This window comes from Rhinoraja longicauda, chromosome 4 (genome assembly GCF_053455715.1).
Source record: "Rhinoraja longicauda isolate Sanriku21f chromosome 4, sRhiLon1.1, whole genome shotgun sequence".
NCBI classification, from domain to species: Eukaryota; Metazoa; Chordata; class Chondrichthyes; order Rajiformes; family Arhynchobatidae; genus Rhinoraja; species Rhinoraja longicauda.
Genome location: NC_135956.1, coordinates 21,478,500 through 21,500,450, shown reverse-complemented (window position 1 = coordinate 21,500,450; position 21,951 = coordinate 21,478,500). Strand labels below are relative to the sequence as shown.

At 42.1% G+C, this 21,951-nt stretch overlaps 1 protein-coding gene across 1 annotated transcript; it reads left to right on the top strand.

Annotated features, from left to right (window-relative positions):
* Positions 1 to 471: 471 nt before the first annotated feature.
* hhla1 (HHLA1 neighbor of OC90) lies at positions 472 to 20,734 on the top strand. Its single transcript, XM_078398415.1, has 11 exons — positions 472 to 496; positions 2,485 to 2,565; positions 2,686 to 2,769; positions 3,894 to 3,977; positions 5,469 to 5,552; positions 7,883 to 7,936; positions 10,558 to 10,644; positions 15,383 to 15,472; positions 16,981 to 17,040; positions 19,156 to 19,303; positions 20,512 to 20,734. The coding sequence occupies exons 1-11, from the start codon at positions 472 to 474 to the stop codon at positions 20,732 to 20,734; spliced, it is 1,020 nt and encodes a 339-aa protein (XP_078254541.1).
* Positions 20,735 to 21,951: the final 1,217 nt, after the last annotated feature.

The following is a 21,951-nucleotide window of genomic DNA, read 5'->3' as shown; positions in this document are numbered from 1 at the left end:
GATTTGACTTGACTAGAAAGGATCTGTGAGGCACCAATGGTCATGGGTGCATGGAAGTTTCCCATCTTAGTTTATGATTGGGTTTTTTTCACCAAGCTCTATCACCAAGCTTCACTGAAGTGAAAATATTAGTTCTATCAAGACATGTGAGAAACATAAAAGTTTGAGCTGAAACTCAACCTTATTTACAATAGGAAAAACTTGAAGATGTGGAAGGTATTCTAATATCACAAAGTACAATGAAATAAAACATGTACAATTTTTATCAAGAACAACAATGTTGTTCAGAACACTTTTTAAATTAATAATCAAAAAATCCAGCAAGGAATGGACACTTGTTATGCTAAACATTAATAGGCTAAGAAGGAGTTAACTTGAAGTTGAAGCTTAAACATAATAACTGGACAAAAGCCGATAGGAATCGTTGTTCTGGGTGAACTCTGGTTCCATGATTTCAGTCAATGTCCTAACATGTACACAATGAACAACAGAGAAGGTAAATCTCAATGCAACACATGGTAGAATGTCAGTGGTGTGTTTCAATGTTTCAACAGCAAGGCAAAAAAGAAAGAATTAATCGATTATATCAACAATTAGAAAATCTGATAAAAATAACTCCTTGAAATTTTCTATGTGGCAGTAACGGTGGAAAATAACATGGTGGGGGTGAGAAATGATGGCTGGAATTCTGTTTTCAGTGATTTGATGCATCAATTGAGAAACATTCGCTGTCCCTTATCATGTATCTATACACTGTAAATGGATCGATTGTAATCATGTATTGTCTTTCTGCTGACTGGTTGGCACGCAACAGAAGCTTTTCACTGCACCTCGGTATGTGACATTAAACTACACTGAACTGAATCCTATGGCAAGGATGATGTAATAAGTTATTGAATGTTTATTCTCAAAAATGACACTCAAATGCATACATCAAAGGACATAAATCTTATCCCAGGCTGCTGAAAGGTATGAAGATGAAGATGTATATATGTTTATGCCCACATTGTCTCAATCACATACAATGCTGGTGCTGATCTTTTACTGGCTTCAGTCAAATCTAAATCATGTGCACACTTTCAGCATTGGCAATTACCATCATGATTCAGGAGGCCCAAAACTGGCTTTACTGAGCAAGACAATTTAGAGAAATGTAACCTTTGCATTCCCTGTCTCTTCATCCATCCCCCACCCTAGTCGTCCTATTAGTTTAACTGGTCGTATGGTTTCATTATCACCTCTTCTACAGCCAACAAAGGGCCATTGTGGGCTTCACATTTCCCGGGATCACCATGCCGGCTCCGATTTGTTCTGTATCTTTTCAAACGTCTAATTTCCCTCTGCCCTGACTCTCAGTCTGAACAAAGGTCTCGACCTGAAAGGTCACCTATTCCTTTTCTCCAGAGATGCCGCCTGACCTGCTGAGTTACTCCAGCATTTTGTATCTATCTTCAGTGTAAACCAGCATCTGTAGTTCTTTCCCACACATCCCTTGACCCATTATCAAGCAGTTGCAACAACACTTGCATGAATAACTGTTGATATCTCCTGAATGCTTTGAAGGAATGGTGAATAATTGTAAAAAATGACAAGAAGTGCTGGCATGACTCAACGGGTCAGGGTTTCTCCAGAGATGCTGCCTGACCCGCAGAGTTAACCAGAAAAATTGGGTGGCACAGTGGCGCAGTGGTAGAATTGCTGCCTTACAGCACCAGAGACCCAAGTTCGATCCTGACTACGGGCGACCGTGTGGGTTTTCCCTGGGTGCTCCCGTTTCCTCCCACACTCCAAAGATATACAGGTTTGTAGATCAATTGGCCTGTAAAGTTATAAATTGTCCCTCATGTTTAGGATAGTGCTAGTGTGCAGGGTGATTGGTGGTTGGTGCAGACTCGGTAGGCAGAAGGGCCTGTTTCCACACTGTATCTCTAAAGTCTAAAGTCTAAACAATTGAGAGAAAACACATGTAGTTGCTGAGAGATCATGCAAACTCCATACAGACGGCACCTGTATTGCACACAGGCTATTGAAACTATGAACTGTGCCACTATAAAGGTGAAAGGAAACATTTTTCAAGGATTATTAAGGAAGCTTTGTAGTATGTGAAAAAAAGACAAAGAGGAATATGAAGGAGTGGAGATCTTTTAAGAGAGTACTCAACAGCTAGGGTGCCACACTGCTGAAGACATTGGCACCAAAGATGAGGCAATAAAAGTAGATGTAGAAGAAGAGGACAAATTGAAAATTACAGTGCAACAAATGCTCATTCAGCACTAAGACCTGTACACATCATAAACATAACAATCAGGATCCTGAAGTCTTCAATAAATTCTTTCACAAGATGAACCTGAGACTTCCTGGATCTATCATTTGACAACTAGATAATAATGAAAAGTATTGGAACCGAAAGAAATATATAGATATAATATCTTGATATTTCCCTCTAGCTATTGGTGATATGTAAAGATGTTTCTCCATTTTCAGAATTATCTGTTGGATCTCTTGACTCTGGTGCCATTGATCTGACTGAATTAGTCAATAAAATGATCAATACAACACTTGAAGGTAAAGCTTTCACCTAATCTAATCATTTTGTATGCTTAGATATGGATATAGGCAGACATTTACATTTGGAATATCACATGATCCACATACATATTAATTTTACGTGTAAAATATTCACAGGAGATCAACAGTTCTTCTCATTGCTGGGCGTCACTTCCCATAGTTCTCTTGCACTCCATAAAGTGTCAATTCTCATTTATAACAGTAAGTACTCACTTTAACTTTTTGTAGTTTGTCATGAATTCCTACGGAGTTGTAAAACTGTCGTGACTGTTTAGTTTAGTTTAGATATACTGCGCATAAACAGGCCCTTCGGCCCATCGAGTCCCCGAAGACCAGCGATCCCCATACACTAACACTATTCTACACACAATAGGGAAAATTTACAATTTTCACCGAAGCTAATTAGCCAACAAACCTGTACATCTTTGGAGTGGGGGAGGAAACTGGAGCACCCGGAGAAACATAGAAACATAGAAACATAGAAAATAGGTGCAGGAGTAGGCCATTCGGCCCTTCGAGCCTGCACCGCCATTCAATATGATCATGGCTGATCATTCAGCTCAGTAGCCTGTACCTGCCTTCTCTCCATACCCCCTGATCCCTTTTGCAAAAAGGGCCACATCTAACTCCCTCTTAAATATAGCCAATGAACTGGCCTCAACTACCTTCTGTGGCAGAGAATTCCACAGACTCACCACTCTCTGTGTGAAGAAATGTTTTCTCATCTCGGTCCTAAAAGACTTCCCCCTTATCCTTAAGCTGTGACCCCTGGTTCTGGACTCCCCCAACATCGGGAACAATCTTCCCGCATCTAGCCTCTCCAACCCCTTAAGAATTTTATATGTTTCTATAAGATCCCCCCTCAGTCTTCTAAATTCCAGCGAGTACAAGCCCAGTCTATCTAGTCTTTCCTCATATGTAAGTCCCGCCATCCCAGGGATCAATCTGGTGAACCTTCTCTGTACTCCCTCTAAGGCAAGAACGTCTTTCCTCAGATTAGGAGACCAAAACTGCACACAATACTCCAGGTGTGGTCTCACCAAGGCCCTGTACAACTGCAGCAGAACCTCCCTGCTCCTAAACTCAAACCCACACAGGTCACGGGGAGAAGGTACAAAGTCCATACAGACACCACCCATAGTCAGGATCCAACCCGGGTCTCTGGCGCTGTAAGGCAGCAACTCTACCGCTGCACCACCGTGCCACCCATAGAAATTTTAGAGACGCAACACGGAAACAGGCCCTTCAGCCCACAGAATCCGTGCCGACCAGCGATCACCGGTTTTGTGATTTTGTGATTGATTTTGTAATTTCTCTGCCCGTAGTCTCAAGCTTCTGGAAAATTGATCCATCTGTTTTCCCATTGAAATACTGCTACTGCTTAAACAACAGGACAAATGACTTGACAGGTCAGTTAATGTCTAAAGTAATTCTACTCGTAAACATGTTCTGCAGCCAAAAGAGTTTAGGAATAGTTTCTGATATCAAGAGAAAAAAGAACAGTTATGACAAAAGACGTTGATATCAACTCTTTGGTACTATTGAATAAAGCAAGAGGGCCACTACTTAGAGTCATGGAGTCATGCAGCACTGAAACGGGCCAACCAAGCCGGGCCAACTTCATCCCAACTTGTCCATGTCAACCAAGATGCTCCATCTACACTAGTTGTACCTGCCCACTTTTGGCACATACCCCTCTAAACCTTTCCTATCCATGTACCTGTCCAAATGTCTTTTAAAAAGCACTTTTAATCAGCAGCTTATTCCTAAAACTTGGAATATCCTGTTTAAAGACACTCCTTGAAACATATCTCTTTGCCACTTACCTTATCTCTGTTTATGTAATTTTGATTGATGTTCTATGAAACATATTGGGTGATTTTACTGTGTTAAAAGTATTCCATAAATGTTGGTTGTTGCAATTAGGATAGCAACACAGATCAATCCGTTCATCCCCCTTTCTGGTAAATTGGGTTTCACATTCAAAGCACGATGGATTGAATAGCATTTTGTGGTGTTGTTCCTTTGACTCCATCTACACTTCATGTTGCCTTGGCACGGCCACCAGGACAATCAAGGACCAGTCTCACCCCAGTCACTCCCTCTTCTCCCCTCTTTCATCAGGCAAGAGGTACAGAAGTTTGAAAACACATACCTCCAGATTTAGAGACAGTTTCTTCCCAGCTGTTGGCAACTGAACAGGTCTTTCATCAGCTAGAATGCGGTCCTGACCTCCCATCTATGTCATACCTCCAGACTTTATCTTATTCCAAATGTTGTACCCTTTATCATTTATCTGTGCATTGTGGACAGCTAGATTGTAATCATGTATAGACTTTTCTTTGACTGGATAGCATGCAAACAAAAACTTATCACTGTACCTCGGTAGATGTGATAATAATAAACTAAACTAAATTAAAACCAAAGTAAAACTGTTTCATAAGTATCACTTAATATAAGTGAGAAATGAGATACACTCTGAATCACTTACTGCATTTAAAAAATGTGTTCCTTTCTGGATATTTTATCTTAAATCTATAATATAATTAGAATTCCCTGATAACACCCAGCAGGGCGGACAGCATCTTTGGAAAGAGAAACTGAGTAAATGTTTCTGCCTGAATGACATCCATCAATTAGTAATCTTTTCAACACTTTTGATGAATTGTCCGAGACCTGAAATATTAACCTTATTTCTCACTTTGCAGGTGCTGCCTGACCTGACGAGTATTAAGTATATTTTACAGAAGTCATTTGATTGTGCTAATTCATCTTATTCTGAGGGCAGTGTTCCTTAAATAATTAGAATGAAAGAACAGAATAATTAACCATAAAAATGCATGTACCATTCCAATATTCATTACTTTGGAGCAACCTTCTATATGTTTTTGTCTTTACAGATTTCACTGCTATTCTGGTTGACTTTGTGGGAAATACCACCAGTTTCTTCAAGGAGATTTTTAAGTCCAGCTCCATTCTCTATGGTTTTCTATTTTATTGATTATTGTATGATTTCTTGTGTATTACCCCCGGGTACTTTCAAACTAAGCAAGCAGAAAGTTTGGAATTAGGAATATTTCCAATTAGGAATCCTCCTTTGGCAAAGGGGAAGAATTTGTGATTTGGGCATAAGTAAAGGATTAAGGGAATGTTAGTAATCCTATAAATGTGGGAAATGATGCTGAGTCCAGGAATTAATGTAGGTGATAACTCCTGCGCATAGATACAGTTGGTGTTCCTGAATTTGTAGAGGAAATGGTGAAACTGACAATAGGGATGATCTTGTGATCCTAGGAACACTGGAAATGGATATCTTTCTGAGAATGAGAATGGGGTATTCCAGGAATGGGGGAAGCGTTGGTATTTTGTGGAAATGAGGGAAGGGATTGTGAGTCGGGAAGTATAAGAAAATAACTGCAGATGCTGGTACAAATCGAAGGTATTTATTCACAAAATGCTGGAGTAACTCAGCAGGTCAGGCAGCATCTCGGGAGAGAAGGAATGGGTGACGTTTCGGGTCGAGACCCTTCTTCAGACTGATTTTTCAGTCGGGAAGTGATTCTTCAGTCGGGAAGTGTTGTGTTCCTGGGAATGGGAAAGTGTCTGTGACCTGGAGAATAAGGAAAGAGGTTATGATCTGGGAATTGGGGTAGGTATTTTGATTCTGAAAATGGGGGAAGTGCTTGTCACCCAGAAATGAGGGTGAATTTTTGTGATCATTGTAAAAGGGGAAAATATTAGTGACCTTGGGAATAGAGGAAGGGTCAGTGATTCAGGGAACGAGGAAAGGGTTGATAATTCTGGGAATGAAGACTAGGTTAATCTCGAAATTTAACTAAATTTAATGACCTTGGTTATTTAGTTAATGCTTCTTGGCCTGGTCAATGGGGTAGTGATCTTGAACATGGGCTAGGTTCACGTGACCTTAGTATGTTTTAAAATTATTGCCATTGTTATACTTTAAAATTGAATTTTATAACTCCCTGGAGAAAACAAACATCATTTGATGACACATTTTATTTTTGATTTGCCATCCCATTTCACTGTACAACAAAATCAAGAGGAACTACATAGCAAATGTTGTTATCATTTTACTATCAATAGTCAACGTCAATATTGTTTTCTAGGTCTAATGTTAATGGATGAGGTGATGGTTTTCCATCAAAAGTGTAGTTCTGCACTTCATTCCTGCAATTACTGCCAGCAATATTCTATCAAATTATTGAAGCTCAGTCTGTTAGATCGCAATGAGGACCCTACCAAGGGATTCACTAAGAATGGATCAGTTCATTTTCACTGCCTAACCTTAATTTAATAAAATAAGCTGAGCAAAATGATACCTTGAAAATTGTATTTTTTTTGATAAGGCTTTAATTTAATAAGGTTCTTTGGTAGGATGAAATAAATTCTGTATTCAGCAGAACAGGAATCAGGATTTCTCTTTACATCATAAAAAAGACAGGCAAAGTGGCAAAGTTAAATCAGATTAAGCTTCTCCTAATTTCATTTTCATCGCTTCATACAAGATATAGAACATGGGGTTCACAGCACTAACAGCATTCAATGGTGCTTTTTTGTCACATGTGCGAAGTGCTCACAGTAAAATGCTTTATCTTACAAACAGTCCAGTAGAGTATTGCCATACCCCTGATCGCATGCAAGAGGCACCAAGTTTTGTTTCCATTTTCAAAGTCCACACTCAAGTGTTTATGAGCGGCGCCTGTTCCAGGCAAGTCCCAGGCTGTTGCGGGCCTCCAGCCATCTCCTTCGTGGGACGCCACGTCCCACTCCTCGCCCGTCCACCTTTGTTTCCTAGGGATGCATCCCGTAGCCGACCACAAGGCCGTGGTAGATCAGACCTCCGAGCCTTCTCCTCTCCTCGTCACCTGTCATCGCTGGCTCCATCCTCCTGGTCTCTAGTTTTCAGGGGACAAACATGAGCCTCCCTCTGCCAGGCCGACGGACTACCGGATCCAACGAGCAGGGGACCGGCTCGGTGACTTCCACCTGCAGGCCGCAATCCACCAGGCCTTCCTCTGGAGCCAATGTAGTTGTCTCCTGCGGCCGAGTCAGAGTTTTCAGAAATGTTATGTGTACAGCATCTGATACGTCCTCACAGGAGAGGAAAAACAGTCTGAGAATGATCCTGATCATTCAAAATAACATGGGCACTAATATTAGATACTTCTGCCCCATGAGGGATATACGGCTCCTGTTCTTGAGGAATTACTTAATAAGTTGTTATTCTCTATATTAAAGAGGCAGAATGCAATAATTAAAGAACAGATTAATTTAAGATCTATTTCTGTTGCAGTGAGCAAAAATGAAACAGACTGCATTTTCATCTGTGTAATGGCTGGCGTTCTGGGTGAGATACTTTCTTTTTATGGTGAAATATATTCAAAACTGGTTATTAAACATGTTATTGCAGACACTTGAGCTGAATATCCCAAATAAGCTGGTGGGTACATTGAACGAGTGGCCAGGGGAGGTAGTTGAGGCAGATACTATAACAGCATTTAAAAGACACTTGGACAGATACAGTATGTGGATAGTTCACGTTCACAAATTATAGGAGTAAAATTAGGCCATTCGGCCCATCGAGTCTACTCCACCATTCAATCATGGCTGATCTTTGCCTCCTCATCCCATTTTCCTGCCTTCTCCTCATCCCATTTTCCTGCCTTCTCCCCATAACCCATGACACCCGTTCTAATCACGAATTTGTCTATCTCTGCCTTAAAAATATCCACTGACTTGGCCTCCACAGCCCTCTGTGGCAATGAATCCCACAGATTAACTACCCTCTGACTAAAGAAGTTCCTCCTCACTTCCTTTCTAAAAAAACACCCTTTCTGAGGCTTTCATTCTGAGTCCTAGACTCTCCCACCAATGGAAACATCCTTTCCATATCTGCTCTATCTATGCCTTTCATTATTCTGTAAGTTTCAATGGGGTCCCCCCTCAACCTTCTCAACTAGGAAAGGTTTAGAGGGATATAGGCCAAATGCAGGCATTGGGACTAATTTAGATGGGGCATCTTGGTCAGCATGAACACGTTGGGCAGAAGGGCTGTTTCCGTGCTGTATGATTCCCTTTTTCCTTGTGGCTATCAAACTGTATAACTCCTCCCCTTCTGTCGTGGGGTAGACTGACTCTCCTCTCCCCCCCCCCCCCCCCCCCCAATCTTTGCACATCCCCAATCCTGGACTTCCCACTCGTCACTTTAATTTCATGTTTCATGCATCTTGTTGTGTTTTTATGACTGTTGGCAGACCAATTTCCCTCCTGGGATAAATAAAGTTCTATCGTATTGTATCATATCTTATCATGCTGTTATAGATAGTGCAGCTGTTTCAGAGCTCCAGTGACCCAGGTTTGGTCGTAACGTCCATTGCTGTCGCCATGCAGTTTGCATGTTCTCCCTGTGACTGAATGGGTTTTCCCCTGCGGGATCTTCCCCTATCCCATAGTTATCCTGGTTGTTCAGTTAATTAGTTGTCAATTACCCTTAGTGCAGATGTCTGGTGAGAAAATCAAAATGTTTTAGTTTAGTTTAGAGGTACAGTGCAGCAACAGGCTCTTCGGCCCACCGAGTCCACGCCGACCAGCGATCCCCCCGTACATTTGCACTATCCTCCACACCAAGGAAAATTGACAATTTTTACCGAAGCCAATTAACCTATAAACCTGCACATCTTTGAAGTGTGGGAGGAAACCAGAGCAACCGGAGAAAACACACGCGGTCACAGGAAGAATGTCTCCATACAGACAGCACGCAAAGTCAGGATCGAACCCGGGTTTGGCACTAAAAGGCAGCAGCTCTACCTCTGCACATCGTGGTTAATGGGCATGTGTGAGAGAATAGGTTGCAGGGAATTAAATAAATAAACGAGACTGATGGGAGTGCTGTGGGAGTTGACAGAGACTGAATGTTCCCCTCAGATCACTAAGAAAGAGAGATGTGAAACAAACATAAACACAGGTATTAAATGTTTGACACAAAGTGCTGTAGTAACTCAACAGTTCGGGCAGCATACATTTTTAAAATCAGTTTAGTTTATTTTCACATGGAGTGAGGTACAGTGAAAAGCTTTTGTTGCGTGCTATCCAGTCAGTAGAATGACGATACATGATTACAATCGAGCCATTTACAGTGGGAATAATGTTTAGGACAAGGTAAAGCCAGCAAAGTACGATCAAGGATAGAAACATAGAAAATAGGTGCAGGAGTAGGCCATTCGGCCCTTCGAGCCTGCACCGCCATTCAATATGATCATGGCTGGTCATCCTACTCAGTATCCCGTTCCTGCCTTCTCTCCATACCCCCTGATCCCTTTAGCTACAAGGACCACATCTAACTCCCTCTTAAATATAGCCAATGAACTGGCCTCAACTACCTTCTGTGGCAGAGAATTCCACAGATTCACCACTCTCTGTGTGAAAAAAAACTTTCTTATCTCGGTCCTAAAAGACTTCCCCCTTATCCTTAAACTGTGACCCCTTGTTCTGGACTTCCCCAACATCGGGAACAATCTTCCCGCATCCAGCCTGTCCAACCCCTTAAGAATTTTGTAAGTTTCTATAAGATCCCCAGTACAATAATCCAAGTGTCATCAATGAGATAGATAGTAGTTCAGCACTGTTCTCTGGTTGTGGTAGGATGATTCAGTTGCCTGATAACAGCTGGGAAGAAACTGTCCATGAATCTGGAGTTGTGCATTTTCACACTTCTATACCTTTTTTGTCCGATGGGAGAGGGTAGAAGAGGGAGTGGCCAGGGTGCGACTCGTCCTTGATTATGCTGCTGGCCTTGCTGAGGCAGCGTGAGGTGTAAATGGAGTCAATGGAAGGAAGGTTGGTTTGTGTCTCTGGAGAAGCCCTGACCTGCTGAGTTACTAAAGCACTATGCATCTCTTTTTTTTATAACTAGTATCCGCAGTTCCTTGTGTCTATAATAATTGTTTGATATTTTTTTTAATATTTCAGACAGGGATATAACTTCACTGTGGTTTTCAGATTCAATGCAACCAGTTATAAATGAAACATTTTACAACAGAAAACCGACATCAACTGGTCAGTACCACACTACTTGCTCATTTGTTCATCTTTTACTGCTTATAATTATATCTCATGAAGCATGGTACTGGGGCTCATGGATGAGGCCAGATGAATTGTGGCAATGAGTGGAAATCAGGTTGGCAGGTAGCTGGGGCTAGAGCAATAGCAGAAACAAACATCAAGGTGAGGTTCAAAAGTACCAATCATCGCAGAACAGGGAAATCAGCAATGGGCAAGATCAAGGCTCATACTGGAGATATGTGAGCTAAAGAGCAGGACACGTGTTTATGGTGAGGGGGGAAAAGATTTAATAGAAACAAGTTATAGGAGTAGAATTAGGCCATTCAGCCCATCGAGTCTACTCCATCATTCAATCATGGCTGATCTCTACCTCCTAATCCCATTTTCATGCCTTGTCCCCATAACTCTTGACACGCGATCTAAACAAGAATCTATCTATCTGTCTTAAAAATATCCACTGACTTGGCCTCCACAGCCCTCTGTGGCAACGAGTCCCACAGATTAACTGACCCTCTGACTAAAGAAGGGTAACATTTTAGGTTGCTTTTCAGTTTTACTTTTTAGATAACCTTTTAGGTAATTCAGGGAAAACCTGAGGGACAACTTTTTTACACAAATGGTGGTAGGTATATGGAACAAGTTGCCAGAGCAGATATTTGAGCCATGGTACTATCACAACGTTTAAAAAACATTTGGACAGATACATATGTAGGAAGGAACTGCAGATGCTGGTTTACACTAAAGATAGACACAGAATGCTGGAGTAACTCAGCGGGTCAGGCAGGATCACTGGCGCAAAGGAATGGGTGACTTTTCGGGTCAAGCGTTACCCATTCCTTTTCTCTTGAGATGCTGCCTGACCTGCTGAGTTATTCCAGCATTCTGTGCCTATGGACATATATATGGATAGGTATAGGTTTAGGGGAATATGGGCCAAATGCAGGCAGGTGGGACTAGTGTAGATGGGGCATGTTGGTCGGCATGGGAAAACTGGGATGAAGGCACTTTTTGAAGTCACTGTAAGACTCTATGACTCTAAATAGTCAGAAGGCATTTTGAACATGAGGAAATAAATCGATTTCATTTTTGAATGTTTGCTATTTTCTGGAAGATGATGAAGTGCCAATATGTTGTGAGCTGCAGATAAACAATGCATTCAAATCTGTTTCCGTTTTTCCTCAACAAAGTTTCTACAAATAATAGTTTTTTTTCCCATGATATTATTTGATTCCATGGAGTCATAGAGTCATAGAGTCATAGAGTGATACAGTGTGGAAACAGGCCCTTCGGCCCAACTCGCCCACGTCGGCCAACAATGTCCCAGCTACCCCAGTCCCACTTGCCTGCACTTGGTCCATAACCCTCCAAACCTGTCATATCCATGTACCTGTCCAAATGTTTCTTAAACGATCGGATAGTCCCAGCCTCAACTACCTCCTCTGGCAATTTGTTCCACACACCCACCACCCTCTGCATGAAAACATTACCCCTCGAATTCCTATTAAACCTTTTCCCCTTCACCTTGAAGCTATGTCCTCTAGTCCTCAATTTCCCTACTCTGGGTAAAACACTCTGTGCATCTACCCGATCTATTCGTCTCATGATTTTGTATACCATAAGATCTCCCCTCACCCTCCTACTTTCCATGGAATAGAGACCCAGCCTACTCAACTTCTCCCTATAGCTCACACCCTCTAGTCCTGGCAACATCCTCGTAAATCTTTTCTGAACCCTTTCAAGCTTGACAATATCTTTCCTATTACATGGCGCCCAGAAGTGAACACAATATTCTAAATGCAGTCTCACCAACGTCTTATACAACTGCAACGTGACCTCCCAACTTCTATACTCGATACTCTGACTGATGAAGGCCAAAGTGCCAAAATACTTTTTGACCACCTTATCTACCTGCGACTCGACCTTCAAGGAACCATGCACTTATACTCCTAAATCCCTCTGCTCTACAACACTACCCAGAGGCCTACCATTTACTGTGTAGGCCCTGCCCTTGTTCGACATCCCAAAATGGAACACCTCACACTTCTCCGTATTAAATTCCATGAACCATTTCTCCGCCCACCTGGCTAATGGATCCAGATCCTGCTGCAATCGTTCACAACCATCTTCACTATCTGCAAAACCACTAACTTTTGTTTCATCAGCAAACTTGCTAATCTTGCCCTGTATGTTCTCATCCAAATCATTGATGTAGATAACAAACAGTAACAGGCCCAGCATCGAACCCCGAGGCACACCACTGGTCACAGGCATCCAGTCTGAGAAGCAACCTTCCACCATCACCCTCTGCTTCCTTTCATGGAGCCAATTTGCTATCTATTCAGCTATCTCTCCTTAGATCCCATGAGATCTAACCTTCCAGAGCAGCCTACCATGCGGCACCTTGTCGAACACGTTACTGAAGTCCATGTACACATCTATGGCTCTGTCCTCAACAACCTTTTTACTCACGTCTTCAAAAAAATCAATCAGATTTGTGAGACACGACCTCCCATATACAAAACCATGCTGATTGTCCCTAATCAGCCCTTGCCCATCCAAATGGCTGTATATCCTATCCATGAGGCATAACCGACCCACATTACCACCTACAAATAGAGGTGGGGTGAGAAACTGAGTGTGCAGATTGTACATTCCGGTGAACATATGCTGGGGCCAAAACAGTCTTTTGCCGACTGTGTCACATCTAAGATCAGAAATAAATCCAAGTTAGGCAACTGGTAGAATGGAATGGATCGATATATGAAAGAATGGGTCGACTGGGCTTATATTCACTGGAATTTAGAAGGATGGGAGGGGATCTTATAGAAACATATAACATTTTTAAGGGATTGGACAGGCTAGATGCAAGAAAAATGTTCCCGATGTTGGGGGAGTCCAGAAGCAGGAGTCACAGTTTAAGAATAAGGGGTAGGCCATTTAGGACTGAGACGAGGAAAAACCTTTTCACCCAGAGAGCTGTGAATCTGTGGAATTCTCTGCCACAGAAGGCAGTGGAGACCAATTGACTGGATGTATTCAAGAGAGAATTAGATATAGCTTTTAGGGCAAACGGAATCAAGGGATATGGGGAGAAAGCAGGAACGGGGTACTGATTTTGGATGATCAGCCATGATCATATTGAATGTTGGTGGTGGTTCGAAGGGCCAAATGGTCTACTCCTGCACCTATTTTCAATGTTTCTATGTTTCTATGTCTATTAACTGGCCGAAAGCTCTAATTTTCCAAATGGTCACTGATTGGCACTAGTGAAATTAGCCTGAGAGTTTTTACTTCACAATTAAAGCATGTCTACAAGCATTAGTACTAACAGGCACTGCTTCAGTTTGATGCCATGACTATCATGCTCGAACCAGGCTCACCATAGATATATCATCCTTCATATATCATTCACAATTTCTTTCTTGGGAAATTTCAACAGATAGCCCAGTAACAAATAGCTCTAATTGCACATCAGAAATACATTTAAAATAGATGAATAATGTCAATCTCTCCAGAGAATCTAATCAGAAGCACCCTTGACTCATTGAAGAGATCATAGCGATGAGTTCAAACCAAACTGTGCGGACTTGAATATCTAAAGCGGGCTGACATTTCAATTCATTACTGAATAAGTGTTGCACTGGTGGATGTGATTACTTTCAGACAAGATAATAGACCAAGACCCCAAGTGCCCTCTCAGTCATAAAAGATTCTACAATTCCTATCCGAGGTGGTGCTGGCAGTTGCCACTGTAATCTGGGTGATTTAAGAATTTTAAGTGTAAAACACAAAGTGTTGGAGTTACTCAGCGGGTCAGGCAACATCTCTGGAGGACATGGAGGGGCGATATTTCGGGTAGGGACCATTCTTCTGTCTGTCCTCCATGTCCTCCAGAGATGCCGCCTGAGTTACTCTTGCACTTTGCATTTCACTCACGATTCCACCGTCTGCAGTTCCTTGCATCTTCAAGATTTTTAAGAGTTCAGTTGGTTGTGTTTGTTATTTCTCTTTGTGGGTTCTTGCCATGTATAAACTGGCAACTTCATTTATCTGCATCACGTTAAAAGTATTTCCTTTTTTACAAAGCATTTTGAAAGATGCTATGAACTTGCAAATCATTTCTTTCCCTTTATCTTTTGCCACATTCCAGTACTTATTTTCCCATTTATCCTCTCATTGCTTCTGCAAGCAAAACAATGTCTCTAAAACCTGAATGTCGCAACTCTCTACTTTATATTACCAGTGGCTTGCATTGGCATTAATCATTCATTGGATTCTTTAAGTAAGAATGCATCTAATTTTTCATGGCTATTTTCCAATCCAGCTTGCCAGCTCACTACTGCTATAATTTCCTCCAAACCTACATTCCTCTCAAATTTCCAAATCTGGCCTATGCTATTATAAATAGTGCTTTCAGTTGCGAAGACATTAAACTCAAGCATTTGCTTGCTCATTCTCTCTATCTCTTACATTATTTTAAATGCTCCCCATAACCAATCTCCTATTGCAAGCTTTTGGTCATCTCCCCTTATACAGTTTGTGGCTCAATGAGATACGTCATTTGAACAGACAGGATACATGTTCCTACATTAACGGTTATTTGTTGATAATGACAGCCTCAGCCTATATTGTCATTAATCTTCCCTCTGAGCATATAGATTCTCACCCTCAAAGGAAGGGAAAATTAAAGCATGTGTACAGTTTTTAAAAGAGGGTTGCTTTTATATTTCAGCATCTACCACTGTTTCGACATTGATCACAACAGCTACAGAAGGCCTCAGAAGGATGAAGACGACCACATTGCAGGCTGAGCCACCCACAGGTGCATGTGGTGTTAATGTTCAAGTGTTTTGATGTGATTGAGAGTAAGGGAATAATTTCTCACACTGGAGCAGAGCTGTGAATTAAATTCTAAATCTCTACTGGCTTGACCTAATTTTACTCAGGAAAGGTGATAGCTGAGATTGAAATTCCACAGAACTGTCCCCACTTTACACGCATGTGCTTTCTACCGCTGTTCCTGGGAACATTGATCAGCCTGCCTTTTTCTTTTCTGTTTCTCTGAACAAATGTAAATGTTGGTGTTTAAGGAAGACAAGTTAAAAAAAAAAGCAAAGAAAAACTGAACACAGAAAAGAACTGAACTGTTAACTGCTTGGGGCAGCCTACAGCCCAGCGGTATGAACATTGACTTATCCAACTTTAGATAGTTCCTCTGTCCCTCTCTTCCCCTCCCCCCTCCCAGTTCGCCCACTGTCTTCCTGTCTCCACCTATATCCTTTCTTTGTCCCGCCCCCCTGACATCAGTCTGAAGAAGAGTCTCGACCCGAAACGTCACCCATTCCCTCTCTCGTTGATGCTGCCTGACCTGCTGAGTTACTCCAGCATTTTGTGATACCTTCGAGCTGTTAATTGAAGTAATTTATGGAAAAGTTCCACGTCCAATTTCCTGGACACACAAAGAATGCATTTACCGGGATATCAGAGCGAATCATTAAGGCTGTGAATTAAATGAGAGAGTAAATTAAAATGTTGGAATCGAAAAAGTAAAAGGTCAAAAAGAGCTTATGCCACAGAATAATCTTTATTCTGTGTTTACCTCAACAATAAATTGGACTGGACCGAAAACACCGATGCGCTATACAAAAAGGGCCAGAGCAGACTTTATCTGCTGAGGAGACTCAGGTCCTTTGGAGTCAGGGGGCACTCCTAAGGACCTTCTACAACATGGTTGTTGCATTGGCCATTTTCTATGGAGTGGTCTGCTGGAGCAGCAGGATCTCAGCGGCGGATGGGAAGAGACTTGACAAGCTGGTCAGGAAGGCCAGCTCTGTCCTGGGTTGCCCCCTCGACTCAGTACAAGCAGTGGGAGAGAGGAGGATGATGGCAAAGTTAACATCGCTGCTGGACAACGACTCCCACCCCATGCAGGACACTGTCACTGCACTGAGTAGCTCCTTCAGTGACAGACTCCTTCACCCCAAGTGCGTGAAGGAGAGATATAGGAGGTCCTTCCTTCCCGCTGCTGTGAGACTGCACAACCAGCACTGCTCCCAGCAGACGCGTCAACAGTAACATTTAAGGAACACACAGTAAACTGATGATAATTTATCCTTGTCTTTACTTTTATTTATAATGAATGATCTCTTGCTATCCACTTTGCTGCTGTAACACTGTAAATTTCCCCGGTGTGGGACAAATAAAGGAATATATATATATATATATATACATATATATATATATATATATATATAATCTAACTTGTCTTAAGTAAATTTTGTAAAGGGTGGTATTTGAAAAGTTCAATGAAATCTGTATATTCATTTTTAGGATCTCCAAAATATGAGGTTCAATCTACTCCAAGCATTACCATTGGACAAGTGCATTCAAGTAAGTTCTATAGAGTGGATATCATGAGTTCATAAGTTCAGTTCATATCATGCATGAAGTAAATCTGAAAGATACTAACGTGGTTCAACTTTCACATTGAGCATTGCTGAGTTGTTTGGCTATTTTTGGTCTACTCTAAAACCTTCTAACCTCCCCAGAAATGCTGAGTGCATTGTTTCTATCATCGGCTTAGAAAGAGTTATTATCAAAAATAGGGCAGCACGGTGGCATAGCAGTAGAGCTACTGCCTTACAGCACCAGAGATCTGGGCTCGATCCTGACGACGGGTGTTTGTCTGTACGTTCTCCCCGTGACCTGCGTGGGTTTTCTCCGGGATCTTCGGTTTTCTCCCACACTCCAAAGACGTGCAGGTTTGTAGGTTAATTGGCTTGATGTAGATGTAAAATATTGTCCCCAGTGTGTGTAGGGTAGTGTTAAAGTGTGGGGATCGTTGGTCGGTGCAGACTCGGTGGGTGGACGGGCCTGTTCCACGCCGTATCTCTAAACTAAACTAAACTAAACTAAAGAAACATGTTCAATGTAATACTGCAACATTCTGATTCTCTAAAGTAGGACAGATTAGTCAGGACGTTGCTGGAATGGAGGCCTGTTGTTAAAGGAGAAATTGTTTAGGCTGAGTTTATTCTCACTGGAATATAGGATAGAACATAGAACAGTAAAGCACAGGAACAAACAATGTTTGTGCCGAACATGATGCCAAGTACAACTGATCTCTTCTGTCTGAACATGATCCATATCCCTATATTTCCTGCGCTTGTGCCTATCTAAAAGCTTCTTAAATGCCATTATCGTATCTGCCTTCTCAACCACGTCTGGCAATGCGTTCCAGGCCTCCACTACTCTGTGTAAAAATAAACGTTTCCCGCACATCTCCATTAAACTCTCCCCCTTTAATCCTTACAGCTATACCCTCGAGTGCTGGACGTTTCCACCCTTTACAAATTATGAGGGGCATAGATAGGATAAATCATCATAATCCTTTACCCAAGGCAGGGGAGCGTAAAATTAGAGGGCTCAGGTTTAATGTGAGGGGGGAGAAATTTAAAGGAGATCTGAGGGGTAAATCTTTCACACAGAGTGTGGTGGTTATATGGAACTCCCAGTATTTGAACAGGTGCTTATAAAGGAAAGGCATAGAGGGATATGTGCCAAATGCAGGCAAATTGGATCTGTGAAGAGGGACCAACATGACTCTAATGAGTACTTTTGTAACTTTGTCGGCTTCAGAAACGTGGCGACTCTTTTTGTACTTGTTGCGTTGTCTGTAAAACAAAGCATTTCACTGTACCTAGGTACATGTGAATAAAGTATAATTGAACCATTGAAACATTGAGGTGGGCACCATAGACATCATGGACAAGGTGGACTGGAAGGGCCCATTTCTATACTGTATGATCCTATGGTTCTATGGGCCGGCTGTCGATGAGAGAATGGGGGGGGGGGAAGAACAGGTGAGGGAGGGGGAAGAACAATGGAGGACCCGATGTGGGGGGACCGCCGTGAGGGAGGGGGGTGGACAATGGAGGACCTGCCGTGGGGGGACTGCTGTGAGAGGGGGGTGGACAATGGAGGTCCTAGTGTGGGGGGACCGCCGTGAGGGAGGGGGGTGGACAATGGGGACGGAAGGGGATGAGGGAGGGAGAACAATGGACAATGGAGACCTGGCATGGGGGGACCACCGTGAGGGGGGGGGGTTGGATAATGGGGGGTGAGGGGGGTGAGGGAGGGAGAATAATGGACAATGGGGACCTGGTGTGGGGGAACTGCTGTGGGGGAGGGGGGAGGGGGGAGGGGGGAGGGGGGAGGGGGGAGGGGGGAGGGGGGAGGGGGGAGGGGGGAGGGGGGAGGGGAAATACAAAGGAGGAGCCGGCATACTTTGTAACTTGGTCAGCGCCGTAGATGGCCGCTATTTGCACATCTTGGGTATGCAAGCATAGAATTTCACTGTGCCTCGTCACATGTGACAATAAAGTATTCCATTCCATCCATTCCATTAGCTTTGTGGAGGTGATAAAGCTAAGGGAAAGGATATGGCCGAATGGACATTATGTTGCACTAAGCTTATTATATATGAGAATTTAACTCTCGTGGTAGACTGCAGAGGTGTTCCGAGGCACAAAGAGGAAGAGAAGCCCGTCGTGGGTGTACAAACTATTAATCGGTGTGTTCTGGAACTTTGTCGATTCTTTCAACGATGCCTTTGCAAAATGAAGAGAATTCAATCAAAGAGAACTGCCATAATGTAAGTGAAAATGCGCATTATTGTGGCTTTTATGCTTGACTCAACAATGAGATGTTGTCATATAGAGTTAACATTAATATAATGCAATACATGTCATCCATTCATACATCATCCGTAAGAATGGAAACGTGGTTTTCTCTTGGTGGGTGAACAATGTAAAATGGGCGTTTCTGCTGGGATTGTGCCAATATAAGGGATCATGATAATCAACTATGGTAATGATTATCTTCATCGCCTATCATTTACGCTTGTTTGCAAGTATTCACTTTGGTCACAGTTTTAGTTACGATAGGATCAATTTGATCTTTTGTCTTAAGATGGAAAATAAAAGGTGTACGAATTTCAATGCATAATTTACTTGAAAGAAATCATAGCAATGCATTATTAATTTGAAGGAAATGTTAGTGGATATAAAAAGACGTCTTTTGCTAAACATCAAAATATATTGACAGACATGTGAATATAAAAATTAGGAGCTCACACAGAGGCCACAGGTTATCTGAGCGAGAGGCCAATCTGTCCCTGCTATAAGATCACTGCTGAACTAAATGTAATCTCACAAAGTGCTGGAGTAACGGTGGGTCAGGCAGCATTTCAGGAGAGCCTGGACAGGTGCCAATTCGGGTCGAGCCTCTTTCGACCCTTCTTTTAGTTTCTACATTTTAATTGTAGTCTCATCTCCACATCCCATTCTCCCAATGGTAAAACTTTCACCTCGTTACTTATCATGTACCTATCCATTTCTGCCTTGAGTACTCTGTTTCCACCATCCTTTGATAAAGGGTGTTGGAAGATGCAGGGTTCTTAAAGAACTCCAGAGCAATACTGCAGAATTTCCTGTCATACAGCATGGAAACAGACCCCATTTACATTAGTCCCGCCTGCTTGCATTCAGCCCATATCCCTCTGAACCTGTCCCATCCATGTACCTGTCCAATTGTTTCTTAAACGTTGCAATACTACCTGCCTCAACTACCTTCTCCGGCAGCTTGTTCAATACACCACCACTCTTTCTGTGAAGAAGTTACCCCTCAGGTTCCTATTAAATATTTCCCCCCTCACGTTAAAAATATATTTATATTGATTGCCTTACTGTCTTTTATCTTTGTTATTTCTCTACTTATGGAAATGATACAGCAATATGACTGTCTACATATGTGTAACTATTTTTCAATGTTAACATTAACAATAATTTAATGTATGTTCAGGTACTGCACTGATTACTACTCCTGGTACCAGGCACAAAAAAATAACATCTGTAAAATCACAAAGGGCCTTTCATCCCTGAGATGTAAGTATAACAGCACTGAAGATATGGAACTAAAACGAATTAACATGGGGAGAGAAAGGAAAAAGGGATTAAGAGACCTGACAGCGAGGGTAGTTGAAGGCTCTTCCCCCAGTGATAGGGCTAGGAAGGGGAACATGTGAATGTCATGACTCAGAGGACTGGTGTAATTTGAATACATAAGAAGAAACATAGCGTTTTTTGGAGTTGTGTTTTTCTATGAAGGTGGCAGAAAAATAAGGATAGGGGATTTAATGGAGGTGTGAATAATGAAAGGCATAGATAGAGTGAATGTTGAAAGGATGTTTCCACTGGTGGGAGAGTCTAGGACCAGAGGTCATTGTCTCAGAATTAAAGGGCGCTTTTTTAGAAAGGAGGTGAGGAGGAACCTCTTTAGTCAGAGGGTGGTTAATCTGTGAAACTCATTGCCACAGAGGGCTGTGGAGGCCAAGTCAGTGGATATTTTTAAGGCAGAGATAGACAAATTCTTGATTAGAATGGGTGTCAAAGGTTATGGGGAGAAGGCAGGAAAATGGGATTAGGAGGCAGAGATCAGCCATGATTGAATGGACCCGATGGGCTGAATGGCCTAATTCTACTCCGATAACCTGTGAATATCTGCGGGTGAAGTTTTTTTACACAGAAATTGGTGGGGGCCTGGAACGCATTGCCAGTGATGGTGGCGAAGGTAGATACGATAGTGGCATTTAAGAGGCTTTTAGATAGGCACTCGGAAGTGCATGGAATTGAGGGATATGGATCATGTACAGGCAGGTGAGATCAGTTTAATTGCATCATGTTTGGCACAAACATCTTGGGCCGAAGGGCCCGTTCCTGTGTTATACTTTTCTATGTTCTATGTTCTAAATTTAGCGTCTTAGGTTGGTGATGGTGAGCACGTAGACATCAGTGGGAGCAGGCAATGTGATCTCTTTCAGCATTCCTGACAGTATGAATATGAAATCTCCACTAACTAGTTATCACTGTTGAAGTTCAAGACAAAATCGTCTGTTTGCATGTAAATGGAACATTCTCAGACCTGTAATATTTCCCTCTCCCTGCTGCAGCTTTGATGAAGATATGCCTGTCACAGATCTGCAAATCAAACCGACTATCATAACTTCAGAACAGAAATGTTTTCATGGAACGATCAGTCATTTCTGTATCTATTCGCAATAATTCATTCTTATATTATTATGATTGCTGCACAAAGTGATTCAGTAAAAATAAGGGGTAATTAATATAAGCACACTGATTAATGAATCATAACCAAAATGTTCTGTATTAATACATCAAATGTTAAATGTTACTGAAATTCTTAAGAAAAACGTTTGGACTCCAGAAGACTGGATTTTCTTGT